Source organism: Talpa europaea, assembly GCF_964194135.1.
Source record: "Talpa europaea genome assembly, chromosome: 5".
Lineage (NCBI taxonomy): Eukaryota > Metazoa > Chordata > Mammalia > Eulipotyphla > Talpidae > Talpa > Talpa europaea.
Window position 1 is genome coordinate 17,571,763 of NC_140071.1, and position 25,183 is coordinate 17,596,945.

General features: G+C 41.6%; 1 protein-coding gene across 1 annotated transcript in view; it reads left to right on the forward strand.

Annotated features, from left to right (window-relative positions):
• The window catches only part of SPEF2 (sperm flagellar 2), a gene marked incomplete at both ends in the record, with an annotated part of 130,042 nt that overhangs the window by 98,495 nt on the left and 6,364 nt on the right, over window positions 1-25,183 (forward strand). Inside the window, 7 exons of the mRNA XM_084233900.1 lie at window positions 9,048-9,154; window positions 10,350-10,532; window positions 13,709-13,801; window positions 18,390-18,569; window positions 24,213-24,374; window positions 24,489-24,722; window positions 24,919-25,041. Coding sequence (XP_084090026.1) covers window positions 9,048-9,154; window positions 10,350-10,532; window positions 13,709-13,801; window positions 18,390-18,569; window positions 24,213-24,374; window positions 24,489-24,722; window positions 24,919-25,041 — 1,082 coding nt within the window. The remainder of the gene's footprint in view (window positions 1-9,047; window positions 9,155-10,349; window positions 10,533-13,708; window positions 13,802-18,389; window positions 18,570-24,212; window positions 24,375-24,488; window positions 24,723-24,918; window positions 25,042-25,183) is intronic.

A 25,183-nucleotide genomic window follows, 5' to 3' on the forward strand; every position in this document is an offset into this window, starting at 1 on the left:
CCACCCACCCAAACTGGAAGATTAACCCAGATTTAAGAATAATCATTGTAATTATTGCAGAATTTACAAAGCTATGAGGTTACTATGGGATTTGGGGATATTGATAGTTCAAAATGAGTTAAAGTCTATGAGCAATCGGTTTAAATAAACCCTTTTGTTGATTAGCTCAATGATAGCATTTGAAAAGGTATCTATTGCATATGTCACTGTTTAAAGTTAGGTAGCCTATTGATAGGATGTTATTTTTGCTGCTATAAAGGGAAAGCAAAGTAACAATCATGCCATATTCTGCATTCATGAGTAACAGAATGAGAGGTTTCCTGAGGACAGTTTAGAAGTCAGACTCCAAATGTTGACATTGCCGCTGCCTGAGAAAGTTCAATAATGACTACTCGCCCTTTTCCCCCATCTTAGCTGACTCCAAATCCATCCTCTGATTTCAGTCTTTTTTCCTGCGTTCTGTGATTGTTGTTCACTGTCACAGCAGATACACACCCATTCATCTTTTAAATGAAGGCTTTTGTAGTATTCCTGCCAAGAAATGAAAAATAATCTTTTATGATAACTTCCATCTGTGTTTACCCTAGAACCCTACAGTTTCAAAAGACAATCTAAATTGAAGTGATAACAATTTTGAAGGTATGGAACAACTAGATGAAAGTGGTGCATTTCTAAATGTTGAATCCTGCAGAACTTCCTGTTTGAATCTCAAAATTATTTTTATCCCTAAGCACAGAAATATGAAGATTTCCTTATACTATTTCATATATACACATGCAGCCTGTGATATCTAAAATGTAACTTTTAAGTTCACTAGAATATGTTAAGATATGATAAACAGAGGGATTTTTTTCTAGGAAAAGAGCATACATATTTGCACTTGGCATTCAGAATGTTACCAATCAGATATTTTTAGCAGATTTTCAAAGAAAGATATCATTAAGTTATACTTGGCAAATTTTTATTATGTACATAAATGAAATTATTGAGGAAAATAGATAATCCTTGATTGAAACAAGTGACTACATGCTTTAAATACTTATGAGTAGCTAGTATCAGGAGGTAAATAAAATGAACCAAACCTTAGGCAGTTTTCTGTGAGGTATTATTTACCATGCTTGAAGATTAAATGTCTTCATTAAAATAATCCTTACTAAAGGTAATGTAAAATTATAAATGCATCACATGCTTAAATGCTTATATTCAACTCTACTTCCCTGGTGAAATTCTGTCACTTGGAATGATTGTAAATCTCCTTTGTAAATAATAATTAGATATCATTACCATTTGTTGGTATGATTGTTTGAAATATGCCAGCTCCCTTCCCCTCCCAGGTGGGGATAGGAGTGGGGAAGGGGAACTGAAAACCTCGACCCTCTAAAAGCCTGGTAGGTTCTCCTGACAACCAGCCCCATCCTTGAAAGGGTCCAAATGTCAACATGAACTTAACAAAAGACACCTTTCTGCTCTTCTCATCACCTAGGAAATTCCAAGGGTTTTGGGAATTCTCTTCCAAGAATGGGGTCCAAGACCAAATGTTTACTCTTCCTAATTGCAATATCACAATGCTGTAAGCCATCATCATTTTGTTATATAACATGTATGATTAATATATAATATTTAATTTCATACAAATTGATACAAGCTATTCTTATTACTGTCCACGGTGTTAGTGTGGTGTCCTAAAGATGCATCGACCATTATGGGCATGTGCCTTTTTAGCCTAGAACAATTTCTGGCAAAAATCAAACCACCTTATAAAATTAAGCCACGAGGTGACTCCCCAAAGACCATAAGCATCCTAAATTGAAACACTCACTACTTTGTATCACAGTAAAGCTCCAGGCAGATACATCTTGTCTCTAAACATCAAGGGCCAAGCACATCAGGAGAATTGCCTTTCTTCACGGGAAGCAATTGGGTCTGTTAAAACTAGAACACTGGTGCCACTTAAACCATGGGAACTCGTTTTCCTTCTAAGTTTCCTTCTAAGTCCTTCTAACTCGTTTTCCCATCAGGACCCCGGGTAATGCTTCTAGAGAGTAGGTTCGGAATGAATTTGTCTTTTGCCAAGAGGCTACCTAGAGAGAAAACAGTCCAGTTAAGTCTGACCTGTCACTCTTTCTTCCAGAGAGGCAATATTTAGTTGTTCAAGGCCTATAAAAACCTAAAATCTGAAAAGGCGGTATCTCTTTGAGGCTCCTCTTGGTGATTCTTAGACTCAATAACTGGTCTCAGAGACAGGGCACAAATTCAGAATTCTGAATTTGGCTGAGCTAGATCATTCATATACATGGTTTTTACAGGAATTCAAAGGAGGAAGCAGTCTTGCTGCTTATGTGGGCCAGCCTTGAGGTTAACCCAAGGGAGACTTTTGAATGGAACCTTCCAAGAAGAGAAGCAGAGGTAGGGTATCACAGACAGAGGGGAAAACAGCGAAGACATTGAGATTTTGAGGTTGCATGACATATTTAGGGAACAGCATTCAAAACAGCTGGGGCAAGCGGCCGGAGGTGAGGACCACAAAGAGCTGTGGTCAGGTTGTGAAGTTTCAAGCAAAAGACACAGAAGAGGATTATCAGAGGTGTTAGCATCAAGGGATGTGGAGAGCTGAGTAGAGGAAAGAGAGAGCGTATGTCTGAGAGAGATGTAAACCCTGTTCTACCATGCCTCAAACTAACCGAGAGGTATGAGTAAGGGCACCTGAAGGGAGTAACTAGAAAGTCCCATGGGTTTTTCTAGTCTCTCATAAAACTATAAAAATATGAGACTTTGCAGGTAAGTCCCATATTTTGATCTGAAAACTGTTTCAATTGGTCTGACATTTACATAAAACAAAGGTTTCTTAAAAAGTTATGATAGAGAAGGACTGATGTTATTAAGAGGAATATCTCGCTAGGTGGCAAAATCTAGGGGTTACAGCAAAGAGGCATGTGGCCCCAATATGCGCTATGATTCTCTCAGGGGCTGAACTCCTGCCTCACTATCACAGTCAGATTCCAGAAGCGCTGTAGTAAACTAAGAAGTCTTATGATCTGGCAAAACTATCTGTGGGCCAAGTTTCAGAGTTTTCTGCAGGACTTAACATATTCTCATGAAACCAGAGAATTTACATTTGACAAATTAAAGTGCATGCTCAGAATTCAAGATAAAACATTCTGGAAAACCTGTCCTTAAAACTGAAAACACAAAAGCTAACTAAATCAGTTGCAAAAGTAAAAACCCTTTCCTTTAGCACCAGGAGACTAAATTGCCTACACCTTTATGCACGTGTTCACCAATATGTCAGTGTGCAGGGCAGGCGCGGGCCTGGGGGTCAGTGTGGGAGACTGACAAGCCACCCAGTGTGCAGGTAAGTCAAAGAGTAGGTATCAACCACAGACTACTCACTGTAGCTGCAAAGTAGTAGTTTGAACTTAATAAAAGCAGGGTTCTGTTTTAACAGCAACTGCAAAAAATGACTAAAAAGGGGCAAAATGAAGCTAAATGCCTCTGGGGTTAGAAAGGCAGAGGCAGATTGGCTGATGCCAAAGCTTTCAACTAAAAGACATTGAGAGATAGGAGATCAATGAAGATTTATTCTCTTAAGCATCTACCAAGTGCTTAGCGCTCATCCTGGCACCGTGGACCACAAAAGAAGTGGGTTGTGGTTCTCTCAGCAGAGTTTAAAATCTAGCTGAGGACTGAAGCAGTGAACCAAATGAGACCTTGGAGCATGTAGGTCAGCCTGAACGACTCTAATAAAATATCACACAGACACATCTCTCAGACTTTCACGACACGACAAAATAGAACTATATCATCTAAAGATCGTTCGTGTCATTGAAGATGTGGGCAGCAGATATGTGGTCACGGTTCTCTGCTTTCAGAGAAAACCTGGTATTTTGGGTAGTTTTTGACATCGTTTTGGGTAATTTTAATTTTTTCCCCTTTCTGTCCAGATGAAAATATATTCACCTCTCCAAAAAATCACCAAATGTGTTTGAAAAGTTAGATGTTTGGAGAAAAGAGCAAGAGGAGGCATGAGACACAACTCCTTTGGGAAACCACCGGGGAAGCACCAGGGTCTCTGAGCCTTACGCTCTTGTGTAGATTCACCAATTTGTTCAACTGCAGCCAAAGAAGCGGGGCAGAGGCGGGAGGGAAGAGATGGCCAAGCAAATCCCACACATACACCGCTGTGTGTGTCCTGCTGTTCTTTTTTCCTACCATAGAAAAGACACAGCAGCAAAAGCCGTGCCCCTCTTGTGTAGGGAGAGAGGGATTCCAGAGTAAAAAAGACCATTGCACCCATATAAGAAACCTGTAATAGTGGAGAGTGTGAACATGGAGGGTAGGGGAGTAGGACTCTGCTAGTGCGCCCACCTGCATCCCACAAGCCCTGTGGTATCAGGCTAATTAATTAACCTCTCTGTGCCCTACTGCTGCTGTTGTTTTAATCATAAAAAGGCAATAATAGTCATTGGTCCATTTTTTCATTGTAAAGTAAGGCTAATAAATAGATTGTATGTATTAATGATAAAAACCACTTAAAAAAAAAAACCAACCAAAATGCCTGATAAGTAATATCCACTCACTTTAATTCCTTTCCTGAAATAATGAACAAATGTTGGGGGTAGAGATTAAACAAAACTAAGGGTAGATGTTGATGATGACTTAAAATAACAACATGGAGTTGTTTTAAAGGCAGGGATCCTCCAGATGATGTGAGTCCAGTCACCGAAAAGCAGAAAAGAGCATGGAAGCTTGACCATTACTTGCCAAAGAGAAACAATCAATTTTTGAAAATTTGGCTTAAAAAATACCCTTGGCTTGTATATGACGAAATACTAAATCTTATGTTCTGTGGCTTGTGTCGAAAGCACGGGGTGAAGTCTAGAGGTAGTCAAGTGAGTTTTTTTTATGGCACTGACAACTTCCGGACAGAATTCCTCAACGCACATCATCTCAGCGAGGCTCACGCCAAGGCTTCACTAATGGAAGCGACCAGTGGTTCTCCAGTGAACAGAGCCACCACAGAGCTGATGGTGAGGACCATGAGCAAGGTCACCCTCGGCCGAGTGGAGAACCTATTCAGGTCATGCCACGCGATCGCCAAGACGGGGCGTCCCCTCAAAGATTTTATCTGGATGTGCAACTTGGATGACATGAAGGGTGTTGATATTGGCCCTGTATTCAGAACTAATAAGTCAGCAAGAACATTTACGTATTTTATTGCCGAAGTTGAACGGAGAAATCTAAGAGAGAAACTAGAAAAAAGTAAGTTTTTCTCTGTCATCAGTGATGGAATTACAGACAGTTCAATAGAGGAGGCTGAACTTGTCTATGTGCAGTTTGCATATGCAGGAAAAGTGCATTGTCAAATTGTTGGGGTGCAGACAGTCGAAAAGAAGAATCCTCTGGCAATAAAAAATGCCATCGAAAAGACACTAGAGAGAAATCTTCAACTTCAGCTGTCGAACCAAGACTGGGCAAAGAAACTAGTTGGATTTGGAAGTGATGGTGCCTGTGGCTCAGAAGGACAGAACAATGGGGTGGCCCTCCTTCTACGAGAAATCCAGCCATGTGTGCTGACAGTGTATTGCTTTGCACATCACCTTGAGCTATCTTACAAGGCAGTGTTCCAGAGCATTCCCCTGTACAATGATGTCAGAGAACTTCTTCATAGCATTTACGACTTTTATCACAGTTCTCCTCTTCATAAGAGTTCCCTGATAACTGTATTCAAAGGCCTTCACCTGCAACCCGTGATGCCTTCCCAAGTAGGTGGCAGAAAGTGGCTTCAGGGGCTGCAGGCAGCCCTCCAGAACTTTCTCAAGGGATATCCTGCAATTGTCCAGCAACTGCATTTAGTAAGTACTTTTGAAACAGTCTGCAATTTCAGTTTTTTTACAATAACAGAGAAAATTCACTTAATTTTAAGAGAAATGAACCACTGTTTTATTTCCCACCGTTTCAGGCAGATAAGAGAAGTGACCCAAGTCACCCAAGAGCCAAAGAGCTTCTCCACTTCCTTCTCCAAGCAGACATTGTGAAATTCATCCATTTCTTAATGGATGTCATTAACGTGCTTAGCATCCTGTCCCGTGTCAACCAGAACAGAAATTCTTCAATTGCTGACATATTTGCCACATTAGAGTCAACTCTGGAAATGCTCAGACTCTATCAAACAAGGTAAGAAATCGGGGATGGCCTGGAGGCCTGTCAAATTAGACAATTCAACATAGGAAATTATTTGTCAGCTACCTTTTCATTTAATTCTCTTGGCGGGGGGGTGCTTCTTTCCCTCCCCAGACCAGGGCCGAAAGAACGTAGGGTGGCTTCAGTCACGCATTTTCATGGTAACTGCCTTGGAGGAAAGGGAAACATTTCAGACATGAGAGACATGGTTTTGACACATCTGATCGAGAAGCTCCGAGGCTGTTTCAGAGATGCCAACCAAGATGTGGTCAAAGCAACCATGATTGGAAGCTTTAAGTTGTGGCCTGCAAAGATAAATGAAGGTAATCTCTGTGTACTGTGGCTCTGAACCCACTGGCCTCTGGCTGTCTGCATGAATTTCTCTCATACATGTGACTTTCTTTCATATATTGATGACAGAATTTGGAGAAAAAGAGGTATCCGTCCTGCTAGCACATTATGAACCAGTACTGGAAGCAGCCAACGTGAAAATTGATGAAGTGGACACTGAGTGGAGCATGTTGAAATTGGAGATTTATGCTAGGTAACCATAAATTAGTTGATATTATTAAATATTTGGGTAAAACTCAGGACTCTCAATATTTTCCATTTTTCCTTCTAGATTTCAGAATATCCGCAGATTGACCTGGGATTTCGTGAATTCTGTTTACTTGCACAAATATCCAAATATCTTGACACTAGTTGACCTGGTACTGACCCTCCCTGCAAGTTCAGCTGAGGCAGAACGTGGCTTTAGTCAGATGAAACGCACCAAGTCACAAATGCACGCCAAGATCACAGCTGATGGCATGACGGACCTCTTGATAATTCAGTTGAATTCTCCAGACATTAATAACTTTGACCCTAGGAAAGCCATCCATTTATGGAATACGAGAACACCATCGTCGACTCGTAACACAAGGCCTAATTCGGATTGCTCATCAAACTCAGAAAGCCATTATGAAAGTGATTAGTACATGTGACAAATGTTGGCTTCATCATTGATCATTGCAAAAAAACAATTTTTTTCAAAAATCTGAAATTTGAAAGTGAAAGTAGTAGCCAATCCTCACAGCAAACATAGAAGGCATCTGGTGCCTTCTAGATACACCGAAAAAAATCCGAAGATTGGCTTCCCTATAGACTTCTGGGTTCCACTCATATTCACATATCTTTTCACATTCTTTGAGTAGAGGTGGACACTGCTTCACATTATTGTGGTGTCATCTTTGTAAGAGTTATTTCTAAGGGTTACCAGACTGCCTTTCTGGTCTGGGTTTCTTTAAGCCTGTCGTACAGTGGACTTTGTTTTCTGGACAACTCAAATGATGGTTACTTAGATAACTCAGGGCCAAATGAGAGTTTATTTTTGTTCTGTGAACAAAAATTGCAGGTTTACATATTTCTGTTATTGCCTCACACAGGAAGATCTTATTACATGCCTTGGCCATTTAAGTAACAGAGTCAAATATTAAAATTGTTTTATGTTTCATACTTAATTCCTCAGATAAGTAATTCCTATGTAAACAGCAAGTATTGCCTCATAATTCTTATCTTGCACCATTGCTATTATAAACAGTGGAAATATATTATGCATCTATTGGGATTTTTTATATGCGTTGATCTTTTCATGGTTTCAGTAGAGTTTGCTTGTGGTTTCATCTTGAGGAACATGAGTGATTAATTTCTAACATATCTGAAACCAAAAGTGATGTGATACAAAGATCATTTTTCTGAAAATTCTACTACCTGGGAAAATGTTCTCATCTCTATCAAACTGGATACTCAGGTTTGATCAAAAAGGTTAGCGAACTTACTTCTGAACAACCTACTGGAAGACCAGACAAATCATAGAAAGAAAAATTCTGCACTTGCTACCCAGAAATTGCCTTCTAACTTTCAAAATTGTATACTTGTTTTCAATCACTGAAATTTTAAAAGGATTAAAGCATTTTCCTAAAGATTAGAGGAAATGATGAAGTTCATGTTGAACTCTTACAAATGCCAACATCTTAAAGGTAAACAGAACATTTTATTATGTAGCAATAGATGCTACATCTATTCCTAAACAAAGAACTATATACTCTGGACCTGAAAGATAATGCAAAAATACACATAAGCATCTCTTCTGGCTCTGGAAGGTACCTCTGCTGTGGAAGTTAGACAAACATTTTCTAAGCAGCTTCCTTTATTTTGTTTTATTTCTTTTTAGATGCATGTGCATGCAATTTGAAATGAGAAACAGACATCTCTTTTGGACAAAGTAAAGTAGATTAGTGTTTAAGAGAAAACTATTTAAAATGTTAATGATTTTTAATGAAATATTTTGGAAAATTGAGCCAACTAGATTATTAAAATTAGCACTTCCAATCCAGTCATTTGACAGTTCACATCTTACATTTACAAAAAAGCAAGGTAGTCTAACTTGAAGAGCAAATGAGGATAAATGTGATACCTTGATCAGAGTGATGATTTGCATGCATGTGAAGCACCTTTATCCCGTTTTTGCCAAAATATTGACTCTTGCTCTAATATATATAGGAAAGCTTCAAGTATTTTTTTAATTCCAATCTATCCTGAGTAAAATGTCAAAGAAGACTCTAAACTAAAATATAAAATCTGAAAATTTTGCCCACTGGAATGATTTATTACTTGGCCCAAAAAGACATTTGAACTTAGCTGAGAAATCATAGAATATCCAGGAAATTATTATCTTTTTATTTTCAAATGTCTTCTGTTTCTCTAAAGGTCATAGTGTTAGATAATATGAATAAAGTGATTATACAATTACCTATTTTATTCTATTTTAGCAAAAGGAACAAATTCCAGTCACATAGTAAAACAAAATACTTTTTATTGTATTGTAGGGACAATAGGAAATAGAATATTTACTGACATTCTGCTTGATTTGGTAACCCTGAACCTTGGAACAAACAACCTTCCTAGTAGTTGGATGCACCTCACTCAACCTGAAGTAAGCTTCCATTTTGTTTGGGTTTCAAAGCTTTGAAATTCTTCTCATTTGATCAATAAGTCAATGGTTTTAAATAACCAGTTCTTGCACAAACTCTGACATTTAGCAGGCAATCAGTAAAGCTTTAATTAACAAATGAGCTCCAACTGAACACATATACTATGTACATGCTCAGATAAGAATATACCAGAAAACAGGGCCTCCCTGATGGGGCAAGGGGTTAAGCACCACACTATGAAGCAATCCAAAGCTTCTGCAGCACGAGTTCAATCCCTGGCTGGCCAGGGAGCAACCCACGCAGTGCAGCAGACCTTTCCTGTCTCGCCTGCTGCTCCCCTCAGCAGTGTATTTCAGTCAGTCTGCCTATTCTGTTTCCCACACTGTCTCCAGTGAATCCTCTCCCCTATCCCCCACATCTCTGGCCTGTATCCCAGTTCTTGTATGCATAAATAAATAAATATTTAAAAAAAGAATATATCAGAAAACAAAATGGTTAAGGAATATTTCCCTGTTGGCTGTAGAATCCTACAAAACCATGGTCAGAATGCTTCTCCCTCCTCTGATGAAAAGGTAGAGAGGAATTACCTGGAATTACATGTATAAATTCATCATGTAACAGCAAGCAAAAAAAAAAAAAAAAACCACAAATGTTAAGGAAACAATATCAAAACACTTTCTAGAGGGCCTCCCTGGTGGCGCAGCTGGGTTGAGCGCTGGGTTGTGAAGCTCCCCGCGGCCTCTGCGGCGCCGGTTCGATCCCCAGCTGCTCCCCGGCCACCGGAGGAGGGTCCCACATGGCGTGCAGACCTCTCCTGCCGCCCCCTGCTCCCCTCAGCAGTGTACTTCGGTCCTTCTGCCTGCTCTGCTCCCCGCTCTGGTTCTAGTGAATTCTCTCACCCTCCCGCGCTTCTGACTGTACCCAGTGCTTGTATAAACAAATAAACAAATAAAAACAAACAAACAAATAAATAAATAAAATACGTGCCTCTTAAAAAAAAAAAAACACTTTCTAGATACTGTCTGCTGTGGATTGGTTGATAGAACTTGGGAAAACTAAAGTCAAAACTGGCTTTATTCACCAATGTAAAGCCCTGTCCTGTATCCTTCAGCTGAATCTCTTACTATGAAACACAAGTAGATGTAGCTTCAAAATAGTCATACAAATATTCCAGTGGCATTTCCTGTTTTCTTCTAGTTGCAGGAGTTAACATCTTTATTAGTAGTAAATCTGGAGTTTGTGGACTGGCGGAAGTTCCTCTTAGTAGCCTCGATGCCTTGGCCCATCCCCCTGGAGGAAGAGCTCCTCAAGACCCAGCAGAGGTTCAAGGCTATGGACAGGAAGCAGTCGGGCACCATCACTTTTGAGCAGTATATGCAGGTAGCACTAATGACACCAGAGTACTTTTCATCTAACAAATGTATTTCTCATTGATGTTCTCAAGCCAGTGTTCTGCCCCTTGACCCTCTATCTTGGCACCAGAGGAGACCAAGTCCCAGGCAGAAATCTGGCTTCCACCCCCAGGGAAAGAATCTGAAAAAGTGAGAGCTGCTCAGAAAACTGAGGGTTCTGAAAAAAACATATAACCTTTCTTGGCCTTATTCTGAGATCCTACCTGGTACTCCTTTACCTTGGCTGTATATTAGGATCACCCGCAGAGCTTTAATAAGCCCAATGTCCAATACTCTCAGACTAGCCATCGTAACAAAGAACACAGGAAAGGAGCAGTATTTTTTTTTTTTTTTGGCCATGAGGTTGGTGAACGAGATAGTTTTTGACAAGTTGGATGGATGTGTCTGTGAGAAATGCAAACAGAAACATCTAATTTGATATGATAGACACAAAAGGAATTGCAGGTCACATAGATGTTGTTGAACTCATGAATGGTTGAGATCACCTGATGAACATGTGCAAAGTGACAGATAATCCAGCAGCATGATACCTGTTCATTGAACTTGGCAGGTAGGATATAACTGGTGACCTTATTGGTCACCAATATTGGTGGAGTACAGAATCTGTATTACAGAATACTGGTGAAATTAATAAGTCTTTAGGAAGTGAAGATTAGAAAACTCAATTCATTTTTGAGAAGTATGTAATGGAGTGTGAATGAAATGCCATAACTACAAAGAGCCTGTTCTGCTTACTTTTTATCTCCTAGTTGAATTCATCCTGTTGCTTACCATTGTACATTGCTCTTAGGCACAGAAGATGGACGTTTTAAGACACTGTTTGTGAAATAGGAGAGTTTTCTCTAGGTACCTGTGTCTTATATATCATTCACTCTTGGAAGAGCACATCCCTTTGGCTTCTCTTTTCTTCCTTAATGAAAGGATGTTGTGTTTATTGACAGCCCTGAGGTTCCCACTCTTACATAGTTGAACTAGAGGAAATAGTACTTGCATATTGAAGCAGTTCCTCCAAGGCTGCTCAAGACAGGTACTTAGCTGCTTGGACTCTGATAGATTTACTTCCCAAGAGGAGCAATTTATGAATGTTCCCCCTGTCCTGGACTCAGAACTTGTTAAGATGGTTTTGTTTAAAAACAAAAACAGAAAAACAGGGGCCTCCCTGGTGGCGCAAGGGGATAAGATGCAACCTATGAAGTTACCCACAGCCACTGCAGCACGAGTTCAATCGTTGGCCAGGGAGCTACCCACATGGTGCAGCAGACCTCTCCTGTCTCGCCCACTGCTCACCTCAGCAGTGTATTTCAGTCAATTTACTTTTTCTGCACCCCACTCTCTCTCTGGTAAATCCTCTCACCTCCCGCACCTCTGTCCTGAATCTTCAGTTCTTGTATGCATAAATAAATACATCTTTAAAAAAATTTTTCTCAATTTTCATCATTGGCTTATATTTTAAAAAGTGGGCACTTGTGAAATTACTAACCTTCACAATAAACTTTGTGCCAATTAATACATGGTATATATTTGAACAGCCTTTTGCCCAAACATGAGATGAGCAAAGGCTGCTGGCAATTTTTACCAAAGTGCTGAGCCCAAACCAGAAAGCTGTGAATTTCTTAGAGAAAGTTGGCTGGGGCATTTATAGAAATTTAGAACACCCTCTGTGTTTTGAGAGTGGTTAATTTCCATGCTCTATCTCCTCCCTTTTTCCACCCAAATTCCACACCTCAGGAGCATACGAGTGAGGAGGACATGGAGAGAATCTCACTTGAACAGCCCATAAGACTTTTACAGACTTCCAACACTTACTCTCACCCACAAGTCATTTTGTGGAAAAGTCAAAAAGTTCTAGGGAAAAATCTTGTAAGATTTCTTGAGAACACCACATTAGAACAGTAAAATAGCATAACTGCATTGTTTATATGGAATCACCGTTGATTCTTGGAAGGAAAGAAGCATAAGGACTAGACCAGAGTTAGGTCTGAAAACCAAGTTAGGTTCTTGGCAAAAGGGAGTGCTGAGGATAGGTTGCTTCTCTAGAAGAGGATAAGAGTAAGATCTGGAAACCAAATGTTTATGTGTATGAGGTATTTCCCTATATAAAAAATAAACTTGTCAAGACATTTTCTTTGAATCCATGGAATTTAATATCTGACGTTCACTAGCAGAATGGAATGGTAACAAACAAAAGAATGGACTAAATGCCAAATACAAGGCATAAACCAGTCACATTAGACTTCAGGAGAGAGACCAAGAAGGGCCTCCCTGAAGAGATGTGAGCTGAGTGGAGTCTGGAAAGGTGTGTAGGTTTCTATGGGCAGACAAACAGTCACCTCAGTAGTAGGGGTGATGTGTGAAAGAATGAGAAAAGAAAACAGTTCTAGGCAGAGAATGCTATCTAGCGATTGAAATTTTGAGAGAATTGCTATGGTTGTGTGGTATAAGGTGAAATAAATAAGAAAGACTGGAAACAAAAACAGCTCTGAGGTTACTGAAGTGGTCTGTCAGGTTATGATGAGCTTCAACAGCAAAGTGCAGCAGTGGAAACGGAAGGAGGATGGGGTGGGAGAGACATAGCCAAGTGGAACTTGGTCATCGGTGTCATGTATGGGGTGACAAAGAGAAATGTCATTAAAAGGTAGACCATCAATCTCTTGAGATAGTCATGTAGCAAAGACTTTTCCAGTATCAGCAGCACATACCAGCACCTCAGTAGGCTCTAAGAGCAAAGAGCCATGTGAACAGGACATGTGAGTTGGGAGCTAGTGTCACAGGCACAGACCCCTCCAAAATTTTACCAGATAAGCAGAACCTATGGCGGTGGACTCCCAGTTTCATCACATGCTCCAGCAATTAAACTGCAGTTAGTCTCCTCAATCTGTGGGTCTTAATAATAGTAAATAATACATGCATACTACAGAACTAATATATACATTACCAATTTTTTTAATGAAAAATACAAAAGAATAAGATCAAGATGCAAGTAAATGGGAGTTCTAGACTTTTCTCCATGGTTTCTGAACACTACTTTGAAGACCACTGCTCTAAAGGCCTAAACAAATTGGTTTCTATCTGCGGTTTTTAGAGGAATGGTTACATCCCAGCATCATACTTAAATGATTTTATCTTTTCTTTTTTTTTAAATAGGCTGGTCTGTGGTTTACAGGAGATGAAAATATAAAAGTTCCGGAAAGTCCTTCAGAACCCTTGCCATTCAATAGGCAGGAACATCTTATAAAGGTAATTACCATGATCACTGAAAACGTTAGTACTATAACGCTGGTCAGTTTTGTTGTCTTTTCTTCCATTTATGTAATTTGCTTTAGATCCCATCCCTGCCCTCAAGTTCCTTTCCTGTTTCCCTACAGAATATGCTTCAATATTCACTAAGGTCGGAGCATAAAAATGTTCTGGGAGGAAGCAGGGGACAAAATCTTAGAGTCCTACTGTTAGCTCATAGTGGGATCTTGAACAATTTCCACAACCTCTCTGGGTTTCACATTTCTTGCCTGTCAAATAAGTGCAGATGTTACTCAATACATTCGTCTCTTAGTGTCCTTCCAATGCTTAAAGCTTTGGATAGGAATGGTCACCCTACCAACATATGTTTTTATTCATTTCTCTTTGATCTTGACTAACTTGTGTAACATGCCAAGGATTTGCATGTAGTATTGCCCATCACCCTCCAGTTTATTATTGTTACGAATTATATTATCAAAATACTGTTAAATCGCTATTATTGTTATCAGTCTCTATTCCTGAAGTCACAACAGAAAACAAGCCTGGAAGATCTGAAAACCACTCTGACTTCAGTGAATGTTTAAAATATAAAAATATACTGAATGCAGACCAAGTCAATAAGATACGAGAAAAGTTGAACGTTAGGTTTCAAAAGCACAACGCACTACATATCGAGTGTTCATTTTTCAGAAAAGTCATTCATTCAAAATCGCAATACAAAATTATGCATGATTCTAGTTATAACTTTGAAATAAACACTTCTCTTTGATTGGATGCATATTTTTAAGCACCATTTCTAGATGCCAGAAGGAGAACAGGGGAGAGGAAGGCATCAGGGAATCACCCTCCGCCCCCAACAAAAAAAGAAAGAAAGAAATCCCAAGATACAAGGCTGGCAATTATAAACGAGAAGTTTGTTTTGTTTTGTTTTGTTTTGTTTTTTTGATTGTTGGTTTTCTTGACATGAAACTGGAGCTCTGGGATCAATTCTTCAGCAAAATTCTGGAAGGCTGTCTTTATATGTTTTTTTGTGAACAAATTTGCCAGACTTTGTGAACAAAGTTTGCAAACAAACTTTGCATTCTTTGGGCATAAGCTGGCAGTCTGAATATGTCAAGTAAAAAGTCTAGGGCAGAGCCTCTTAGCTGCTTGCTTACCCAGCAGCTAAAATCAGAGGCCAACTGTGCTGACCAGCCCAGGGCACTGTGAGGCAGTGACATAGACAAGGGAAGGGCCTGCGGATGCAGTGGAAGGTGACTCCCTCCTGGTGCTACCCAAATTGCTGGAAAGTGGAAAGAAACAAGGTTGGAGGCAGAGACAGGGCTATGATACCTGAGAAAGAAGTGGTTTTATGGAGCAAAGATGGTAGACAGCTGTGTGTGTGGTGGGGGTGGGGGGGCAGAGGACAGAAAAGAAGAAAGGTTTTCCACTCCTCTCTTCCTCAGGGACTAGATATTCCTAACATTACCTGTTACCTAAGTCTCAATGTTCTTAAACTGGAATTAAAAACACAGATTCCTCTGCTAACAAGCAATGAGGTGGCGGTGGAGTAGGTAACTGGAAGGCTGAGTCCTTGGCACATGTTAGGTGAACCACACTAACTCTGCATAGATAATGGTTAACACAGTAGACCAGGGTGTGCAAAGTGACAACATAAAACAACAAAACAAGTTTACTTCCTTAGACTAGGAAAGACCAATTCAAGGGGGGGATGTGCCCCATGAAAAGGGAATCTTGAAGGTCTAGATCCCTGGGCTCTTCTCTCACTATGCTCTGACTCACTACAGGCCCATGAGCAGTCTCTTTATCTCTTGAGGTCTCTGAGTCCTCTTACAGAGAGGACTAGGGCTACAGTCTGGGGTCCCACCCAGTTCCCCTGCTTTGTCATCTGTGCTCATTATGATTCAGTGCCTGCCTCTGAGTCACACGTGCAGGAGCTCCTAGGCACAGAAGTAGTTAAAGATGATGTATGTGTGTGTGTGTGTGTATATATATATACACACACACACACACATACACACACAGAGGCCAACTGTGCTGACCAGCTGTGAGGCAGTCACAGGCCAACTGTGAGGCAGCGACATAGACAAGGGAAGGGCCTGTGGATGCAATGGAAGGTGGCTCCCTCCCAGTGCTACCCAAATTGCTGGAAAGTGAAAAGAAACAAGGTTGGAGGCAGAGATAGGACTATGATACCTAAGAAAGAAGTGGTTTTATGGGGCAAAGATGGTAGACAGCTGTGTGTGTGGTGGGGGTGTGTGTGTGTATACACACACACACACAACTTAACAAAATGTAAACAAAGAACCCTAACACAAAATGGGCACCCTAACATTTATATATACTCATACATGCATACATGCAATGGAATTCTATTCAGCTGTCAAAGAAGATGATGAACTCTTGCTACTTGTGACAACATGGATAGGAACCAGAAGGGATCATGCTAAGCAGAGTAAGTTGGAAAGAGGAAAAAAAAATACTGGATGGTTTCACTCATGTGGAGCATAGAGAAGGTAAACAAAGGAACTGAAAAAACTAAACCAAAACAAACTCTAGAAATAGGACTGCAGAGCTGAGTCTACTTAAAGGGGAGACTGGGAGTAGGAAATGATGGGGGCAGGGGAGGGGCCCAACAGACGATGGTGGAGGACTATGGGTGCTTTAGTTGTGGGCGTGGTGCGGTAACATACATCTGAAAGTATACGAACCTATGCCCCTAAATCATAAACAGTGTTGTAAGTGACTGTTACGCAATCAAAACATTAAATAAACAAATAGATAAATAATTTTAAAAATATCCACAACTTTAAGTGCAAAAAAAAAAGAGGCGAGTTTTGTGGGGACGGCATTCCTTGTTCAGACATACATTTCAAATTGCGTGGGAATGAGGGGGCAGAAATGTCACAAACGGGTTTTTATCTTTGTGAATAATCTTTTATGCTGCCAACCTGGACAGGCTCTAAAGAATGGGTTTAATGTAGCAGAACAACATTCTCTCTGAGAGTAATCTGAAAGATTGTGTGGGGGACCTCAGTAGAAATGCCCCATACCACCGCACCCTCTCATCAAAGGTATTGATAAATCTAACCAGATTGCCCTTTGTTAAGAGGAGTGGGGGTAAGCCAATTTCATGCTTTATGTACGCTTATAAAAAGAAGCACTTATCTAAAGAAAATGGGTTCTACCAGATGTTCTCAAAATCTTTCTCAGCTGCTGCTTGAAGCTTTACAGCCACCACATACTTTATCTTCTCATCTGTCTTCTAGTTGAGAAATTGTTGATCCACACATTTGCTGCAGAAACCTTCTTCCAAAGCTTTTCAGCCCTGCACTCCCACACACAAGAACTTCCAGTGTCTGTGTGGGGACAGGAAAAGAGATGAGGCCTCTTCAGCAGGTGTGGTGGGTTGAAAGAGGAGGAGGTCAGAAAGCAATTCTTCAAAGCCTAGTTTATCACCTGAAGGTGTAATAAATTTGACATTATAGAAATGCCTACAAGCATGAATGAGCCACAAACATGGAAATCTTGATGTCTGGCAAAATAGAATAAAATGCACCAAGGAATCAACTGGGACATTCTCTCTCTCTGTCACACATACATGCACAGACACACACATGCACACACATGCTCAGAGTAGTTGAATGAACGAACTTGAGGGTCCCATTGACCTCTCACAATTGTCGCATGAAAGATTCTATGCAATTTCCAATCAAAGTTGTTTCTATTCAAATCTTTATTAGAATTTTCAGATATCAGAACTCCATGCTTCCAACTGCTATCTTTATGTGTGCCTAGTTAAATTTGTACCTTGTTGTAAGCATTATTGGTGATAGAGAATAACATGCTAGAAACAACCTGTGGATCCAGCAACTTGCTTCTCAAAGCACAAGCCAGGGCCAGCAGCTTTGGGTTTACTCAGGAACTTACTAAACATGCACAGCTTCAGACCACTCCAGAACCATCTACTTCATGAGACTCTACATCCTGAACACTCTCCGGGTAACTGATGTGCGTGTTTCAGAAGAGCAGATTTAGGAAACCAGCCACCTCCCAAACAAGGCCAGCCACATAGGTGTTGAGATGTGGCCTGTTCCCCAGGGCTTGGCCTCAGCTTTGCAGGGTCCCAGTAGATATTAGGCCCCCAAGCATGAGCCCCTCATGCTGCCATATGCACAAGGGACTCCATATAAAGCGGACTGTTAATCACTCAGGGGAGAGTCTTGCCAAATGAACTGATGTGCAGTGGTTAGCACACTCGCCCTGGGTGTGAATCCACACTGGAAGAAGGCACAGGCAGGTGGCCCTTGCTCAGGCTTCTTTTTTCTTAACATGCCTTCCCCCCACCTTTAATTAGCCTATTTCCCCGCATCTGCTGACACCATTGATGAGCATTAGACTCTCGAGTCCTCCTTTTTCTTGGTTTTTGTTTGTTTACTTAGCTTACTGTTCAGTTCATGCCTTAAGTTAAGTTCTCAGAAAGTGACTTTACTCCCAAGCTCCTGGAGGACTTCTTCATTCCTGCCCATCCCCTGCCCTCCAGAGTGGCAGTCTTGTGTCTTCGGCTGACATTCTTTCTGTATGCCAGTTTTTTTTTAGGCTCTTTGCTGACTATGACAGGGATCCCCCCAGGCTGGACTACACCCGGATGCTGCTGTATTTTGCTTGCCATCCGGACGCCGTGGAAGGGGTCTACAGGGCGCTCAGCGTGGCCATTGGAGCTCATGTCTTCCAACCAGTGAAAACTTCTGTTAGTATCATAGAGAAGGTAATTGCATTCCAGAAATGGGCCGGGTTGGTACCTGGAGGGGGTTGCCAGAGATGCTGAACATCTAACAACAGAGGCTGCTTTCTTCGCCTTCATATTTTGCTGAGTACCTAACCCAATGCTCTACGTGTAACTAGGTTTTCAATAAAGACAGACTCAACTGGATTAAGAACTGAGAAACCACAATCTAAAAATTGTTTTTGTGGTTAAATCAAAATTGGCTCAAAGTGTCTTGGTAGAATCAAAGTTCATTTGATAATAGACAGTCTTTATTTTGCATGAAGTGGTGATCCTGAGAAATGAAAGAGACCTTGGTATCCACCCAATTTATGTCAGACAATATGGAAAGTCTGTGTAAAAAGGTCAGGCCTGAGACATATCGCACATCTCTTTAGCACTTCACAGTGCTTCAGGCCCAAGCCTGGCCACCCAAAATCCACAGACACCTGCATCCAGGGACAAAGCAGCTTAATATCTCATAAAGCCTTACACCCCCCCCTTCAAAAGAGTTGGTATTCCCTAAATGTAGGGGTAGAAAAGGCTCAGAGCAGGGTCCTAGTGAATGTGATTTTATGAACAGATAGTCTTTATCTTCTGACCTTTCAGGGACAGAGCTGTGGCCCTTGGCGTGGAATACCTATTTCTGGTCTTCCTTTATGGAGAACCTCTTCCAGTCAAGCTCCTCAGACTCCTAGCCACACTTCTTTTCCTTTCACACTTGTTTGTCAGATTAGAATAGGCTGGATACTCTGGGAGGGAGTTGGGGGGCGGGGGCCGGCAGTAAAGAGAGAGAGAAAGAGTGTGAGCACAGGAAGTTCATATGACAACATCAGCAACCGGGAAGACGTAGATGCTTTTGGAAAAATTTTGACCCTGAGCAGATGGGCAGGGGATGTATTTCCCCTCCCACTGGGACTTCAGTGAGGCCTGACTGACACCTAATAAGCTGACCTGCTATAGACATCACTCCAAATCTTAGCAACAGAAAGTTCAACAAGTCATATTTATTTCCACTCAAGAAAGCTGTCTTTTTAGATAGAAGTTGACTGATTTAGATTTTTCCAGGTAAATAAGGAATGAGTTATGGATGTGTCTTCTGAACCTCCAGCCCCCAATGGACTGAGCTAACTCACATGGATCATAGCCTTCCATGAGGTCTCAGTTGAATGTCTGTCCTCTGGGAGACCTTCTCTGACCTTGAGTGAGGCCAGACATGCCCTGCTATGTGTTCCTGCAGCACTCTCTGCCTCGTATTTCATTCCAATAGCAGGTAACTACTACTTCAGAGTCTAGCAGGTAACTACTAGATTTGAGGCATCCTTTGGACAGGGTATCTTTTTTTATATATCCTGAACCTTCTTCAGGGCTTGGCAGAGAGCTCAGTGAATATTTAATTGAATGGCTCAAACATTAGCAAAATAAATCATGTATCTGCAAGCCCTATGATATGGGAGGGATGCAGAAGCCATATGCTGCCCTAATGAGAAGCTGTCCAGTTATAAAAAAGAATGGTAGAATGAAACAAAGAGTGGCAGAGTAATGTCCCAAATGTAGAGGGAACACAGAATAAGACAGGTTAACATAGACCTGTGCATCAGAAATAAAGAGGTGTTCACACATTTTACTAGCCCATCTCCTTATCTTATTCTATTCCCTCTATCTGGAGTACACTTGACTCAAAGAGCTTGAGGCTTCCCCAGCATCCACCCCTATTTGAACCACCAGATCATTCAAGAAGGTTCTGTTGATACCCCAGAGCCATACTTTCTCAACTGAGCCCCCTTCATATTCAGATCCTCTCTGGCAGTGCTGAGAACTATCCCAGGCCCATACGCGTTATTTAAGAAGCATTTATCCAGCACTTCTGGGTGCTGGGAACCACTCTCGACCTGGGCATACAGCAATGAACTTAACAGTTGTGGAGGAAGACAGACAATACAAATGATAAGTAAAACATAGACCATGTAAATGGAAATAAATGCTATAGGGATTAAAATAAAATACAGGGAATTCACAGGAACTGGGGCAGGAGTGGCAGTGTTACACAGGTGGTCACAAAATGTCACTCTGCAAAGTGACATATAAGCAAAGGCTTAGAGAAGGTGAGAGAGCCTTGTTCATATCTGGGATAGAGCATTTTAAGTGAAGATGGTGGTAAATACAAAATCCCAGTAGTAGAGGCATGCTGGTGTGTATTTCAGGGAGCAACATGTCACTGTTGCAGTTGGGGAAGAGTGACCTACAGAAGAGCAGCAGGAAGGAGAGTGAGGGAGAGAGAGAGGTTGTAGAGAGCTTGACTTTGACTCTGCCACGGGTGATATGAGAAGTCCCTGGAGCATGGTCCATCTGATTTAATATACATGGGAATGTCTCCGCTGTTTTGTTGAGAACAGACTGGGGGGCAACGGAGGCAAGTAAGGAAAACTAGTAATCAAGGCAGGGGTTTGATTACCTATTGAATCCTTCTACTGAGTTATTTCTACATTGAGTTGGGGACAGTGTATTATATAATCTTTGTGTCACCCCAGTAACTGCCATGTAACAAGCAAGCATTGTCTGAGAACACAGATGGAACAGAAAGGAGACTGAGGGCGAAACGGAACCCCATCTCGTGGGTCGAGAGGAGAGCAGACATCCCAGGCAGAGACAGTAGCAGGATCCAGGAGGCTGAGGTGAACTTGAAAGCCTAGAGGGAACAGGAAGCCTGTGCTAGAGCCGTTGCCACAGCAACAGACAGCTGCCTGGGTGGGTAGCAGCCAGACCAGCGAGCACAGGGAGGCACAGCATCCCTCTGTCCCTGAACAACTCCTTCACCAGAAGCTAAGTGCCCCCACCCAGGAAGCTGCTCCCCAGAGGGCTTCTCTAAAGAGCTCTTTTGAAGCCCAAGGACACTGCACAGGAAATAACCCGCAAAGATGAAACCGGGGTGAGGGGCGGGAGGTAGAGCACAAGCCTGGCACACCACACACACTATTCCTGATTTGGTGTGAACCCAAGTTGCTTTGGAAATACAGCATCCTCCCTCATTTTTGCTCACCCCTGTCCTCATCATCCTGCCTCCAATTACCTGCCCTCTCCAAGTGTGTTCTAGTTTCCTGGGCAACCTCATCCCAGGAAGCCATAATGAGCCTGCTCAGAAATAACACCTCCAACAGATCCATCTTCACTCCCAGGACATTTAATCAAATCTCTGGTTTTGCTTTCCACACAAACAATTGGAAGGCGCCCTTATATTTCATGCTTCCTTGCTCTGTCTTGCTATTCATGCTGTTTTATTCAATGTGGCACAGGCCTGTTTAAATGCACAGCTTCCTGGGTAATTTCAAAGGAACTCAGGAGCAAAGCATTCACGAGTAATGCACTTGTCCTCGTGAGGCTTTAAATAAGTTGACATTTGGGAAAATAGTTCATTCTGGTCTGTGTGGTGAGGGGTTCTGATGTTGCAATTCAGTAAATGAGCTTGAATCTCCCACACTTTCGAAGTCTTGTTAGAGCATCTTAGCAGAGTGTTGGAGGCCCTGGGGTTCGAGACTCATAGGTTTCATTCCATTCTGCTCTTGACACTTCGCCCACACCAGTCCCAAGAATTAACCTGTTCTGCCTTCTGAGATGTGGGGCTGGACTGACTGCACCATGGGGAGGCTGGCCAGGCACCACGATACAGAACACATTTGCCCTGGAGGAGCTGCCTGTGATGGTAGCCGAGCCATGGTCGGGCTGCGTGGAGGGCAGGCTCACTCACCATGGGCTTTGATGTCATTAACAACTGCTCATTCAGAAGCACTGGCTTCTCCAAACTCACATCACTGCGTTCGTGTCACATACCCACACTCAAGAATCATTGTCTTGGGCCTCCCCGGTGGCGCAGCGGTTGAGCGCTGGGTTGTGAAGCTGCCCGCAGCCTCTGCGGCACCGGTTCGATCCCCGGCTGCTCCCCGGCCACTGGAGGAGGGTCCCGCATGGCACGCAGACCTCTCCTGCCGCCCGCTGCTCCCCTCAGCAGAGTACTTCGGTCCTTCTGCCTGCTCTGCTCCCCGCTCTGGCTCTGGTGAATTCTCTCCCCCTCCCGCACTTCTGACTGTACCCAGTGCTTGTATAAATAAATAAATAAATCGTTTAAAAAGAAAAAAAAAGACATCTCCAAAATAAAAAAAAAAAAAAAAAAAGAATCATTGTCTTTTCAGGGATGTCTGTTGGAGAAATCCCCCTCTTCTTGCACACCCTCCGCTACGCCAGGATGCTGGGCCAGCTCCTCTGCACCAGTCTCAATCTCCTCCAAAACCTCCCACTGCCCCAAGGCTATTCTGTGACCATCTTCCAGTGATTAAAATAGCAAAATATTTAAAAGCATTTTCTGACATTAATAATTTAAGGAGTCTGCACTCTAAAACCGCAAATGTTTAAATTATTACATTTTGGCTAAAGTTGAAAAATTCATTTATCCCATGATGATTGTATCGGGGCTTTGAAAGCTAGTCCCTGCCTGATTATGGCAACGGTGCAGGAGAGCATGTTGCTTCACTTCATCTTGGTATTTCCATCACTGAAACTAACTAGACCTTTACTCACACCCAGGTACAGTGTTTTGTTCACACAGCACCTCTGGGGCACCCTGAATAGGAATTCATTTCCCTTTCCCTCACCCAGCATGAGGTTTTACATCACAGCTTTGTTCTCCTCGCTGTATTGAATTTTCTATTGCCCTGGGAAATTGTTGCTGGGCTGTCAGTGTGATGTTCTCCCAGCTTCTAAAGTGGAGACAAAAAGACCAGTTTCACATTTCTGCCATGTAAATTTTTTTTTCAATTCTTTAAAATGGAGAAGAGACTGTATAGGCAGAGAGATAAATGAATGGATGGATGAGTGGCTGGATGGACCAATAGATAAATTTAGACTTAATTCAATGTCTTCCCCTGGTCCAGCATTGTCTCTCTCTCTCTCAGCATAGGTTAAGGTCCCAATTTACCATTGAACATGGAAACCCAGCTGAAGTAAGACGACCATGCAGGGCTAGAACAAATGCAGCCTGTTGTCAGTACACTGCCCACGGTCCCTACAGAGCTCTTGGAGCTTGTTCTGTGCCATATTCCTTAAATATGTGGGGGGGTATGTGACAATTTAAAAAGAACTTACTTGATCTGTATCATCAATGCTTCTACTAAATTTAAGACTTATAAACATTGGTACTCTTCTCTTTAAGTCTAGGATAGCATTTCCTCCTTGCTGTAAATAATACTGGATGAACATTCATATAAAAACATCTCTATGTGCATGAATATTTCTTTAGAATCAATTCCTAGATCTGTAATTACTACATTAAAGGGTAGGAATATTTTTCAGAATGTTGGTACAAGAGATTACTTCATGAACAATTGATTCTTTACCATCCTCAAAACACCAGTACCTGAGTTCACAGCTCTTGGCCGAGTTTCAAGATGCAACAGAAAGAACCCCAGCCCGACCTTCTATACTCAATTTGTTTTTTATTTTGCCATCTGAATGTTTGGTAGGGCTTAACCTCCATATCCAAATAAATGTTCCCAAAGCTCTCGGCATCTATTAAATTGAGAAATCAACTTGCCTTACTCTAGATTGCAGGAAATTGCCAAAGAAAATCATGTTAAAATCCACAATCATGTGTAGAAATCTGGCACTGGTTATATTGGTCCATGCCAGTGTTCATTTATTGAGGACTATGATGCACCTGGCAATGTAGAAAGCTGGAAAGGGAACTACCAGCTGAATTGGTCCAGGATTTTGACAAGTTTTCTAGTGCAATTCGCGTATTATCTCCGAGTTGTTGTAGTAAGCACCCTCATTCCATTGCATAAAAAGTATGTGAGGAAGTAGGTGTTTTCTGAATGTCTCGATGACTGGCAGGGCTAGTCTGACTTCATGTTCCTTCTTTTAATTGTGCAGCCCTCGTTTCCCTATTTGAATACGATTGAGGAGTGTCCTGAGCAGGAAGAAGATTCTGTAAGTGAGAAAAGAGAAACAACAGAGGAAAGCGAAGAAAAAGAAGAAAGTCCTGAAAATGTAAACACTGAAAAGATTTCCATGGAAACGCTACTCAAGGTGTTCCAAGGAAGAAATGAGGCGCAGGACTCTAGCAGGTTCTCCAGGCACCTGATGACAGAGAGCACTTATTTCGAGGTTGGTTGGATTATTTCATGAAGGGGACAACCCCTATGTCAGAAAAGTTGCCCTCAATTGTTAGTGTATGTTCGAGGAACTACTCTCAAATGTATCATTGTATACTGAAATTACAGTGAATTCCTTTAGAAAGTCAAACCATTTTTTAACATGTACAGGATTACAGTTAATTAACTCACTTTTTTCTCTTTTAAAGAACTTCATAAAAGTATTTCAGGACTTAGGTGCCAAGGAGCTGGAGCCAATTAAAGTTGCTGCTCTGTTGAAACATCCTTTTATTCAAGACCTGATTTCAAGTTATCCAGACTATAAAATTCCTGTGAGTATTACACAAAGGGGTCCTAATTCTTTTGAACCTTCAGTTCAGGACATGGTGGGACATCTCTGATGTGGACTAACAGAGAGGGGAAGAAACTGAAAGTGGCCAGAGGCAGGTCTGGGGAAGCTAAACTGGTAATAGC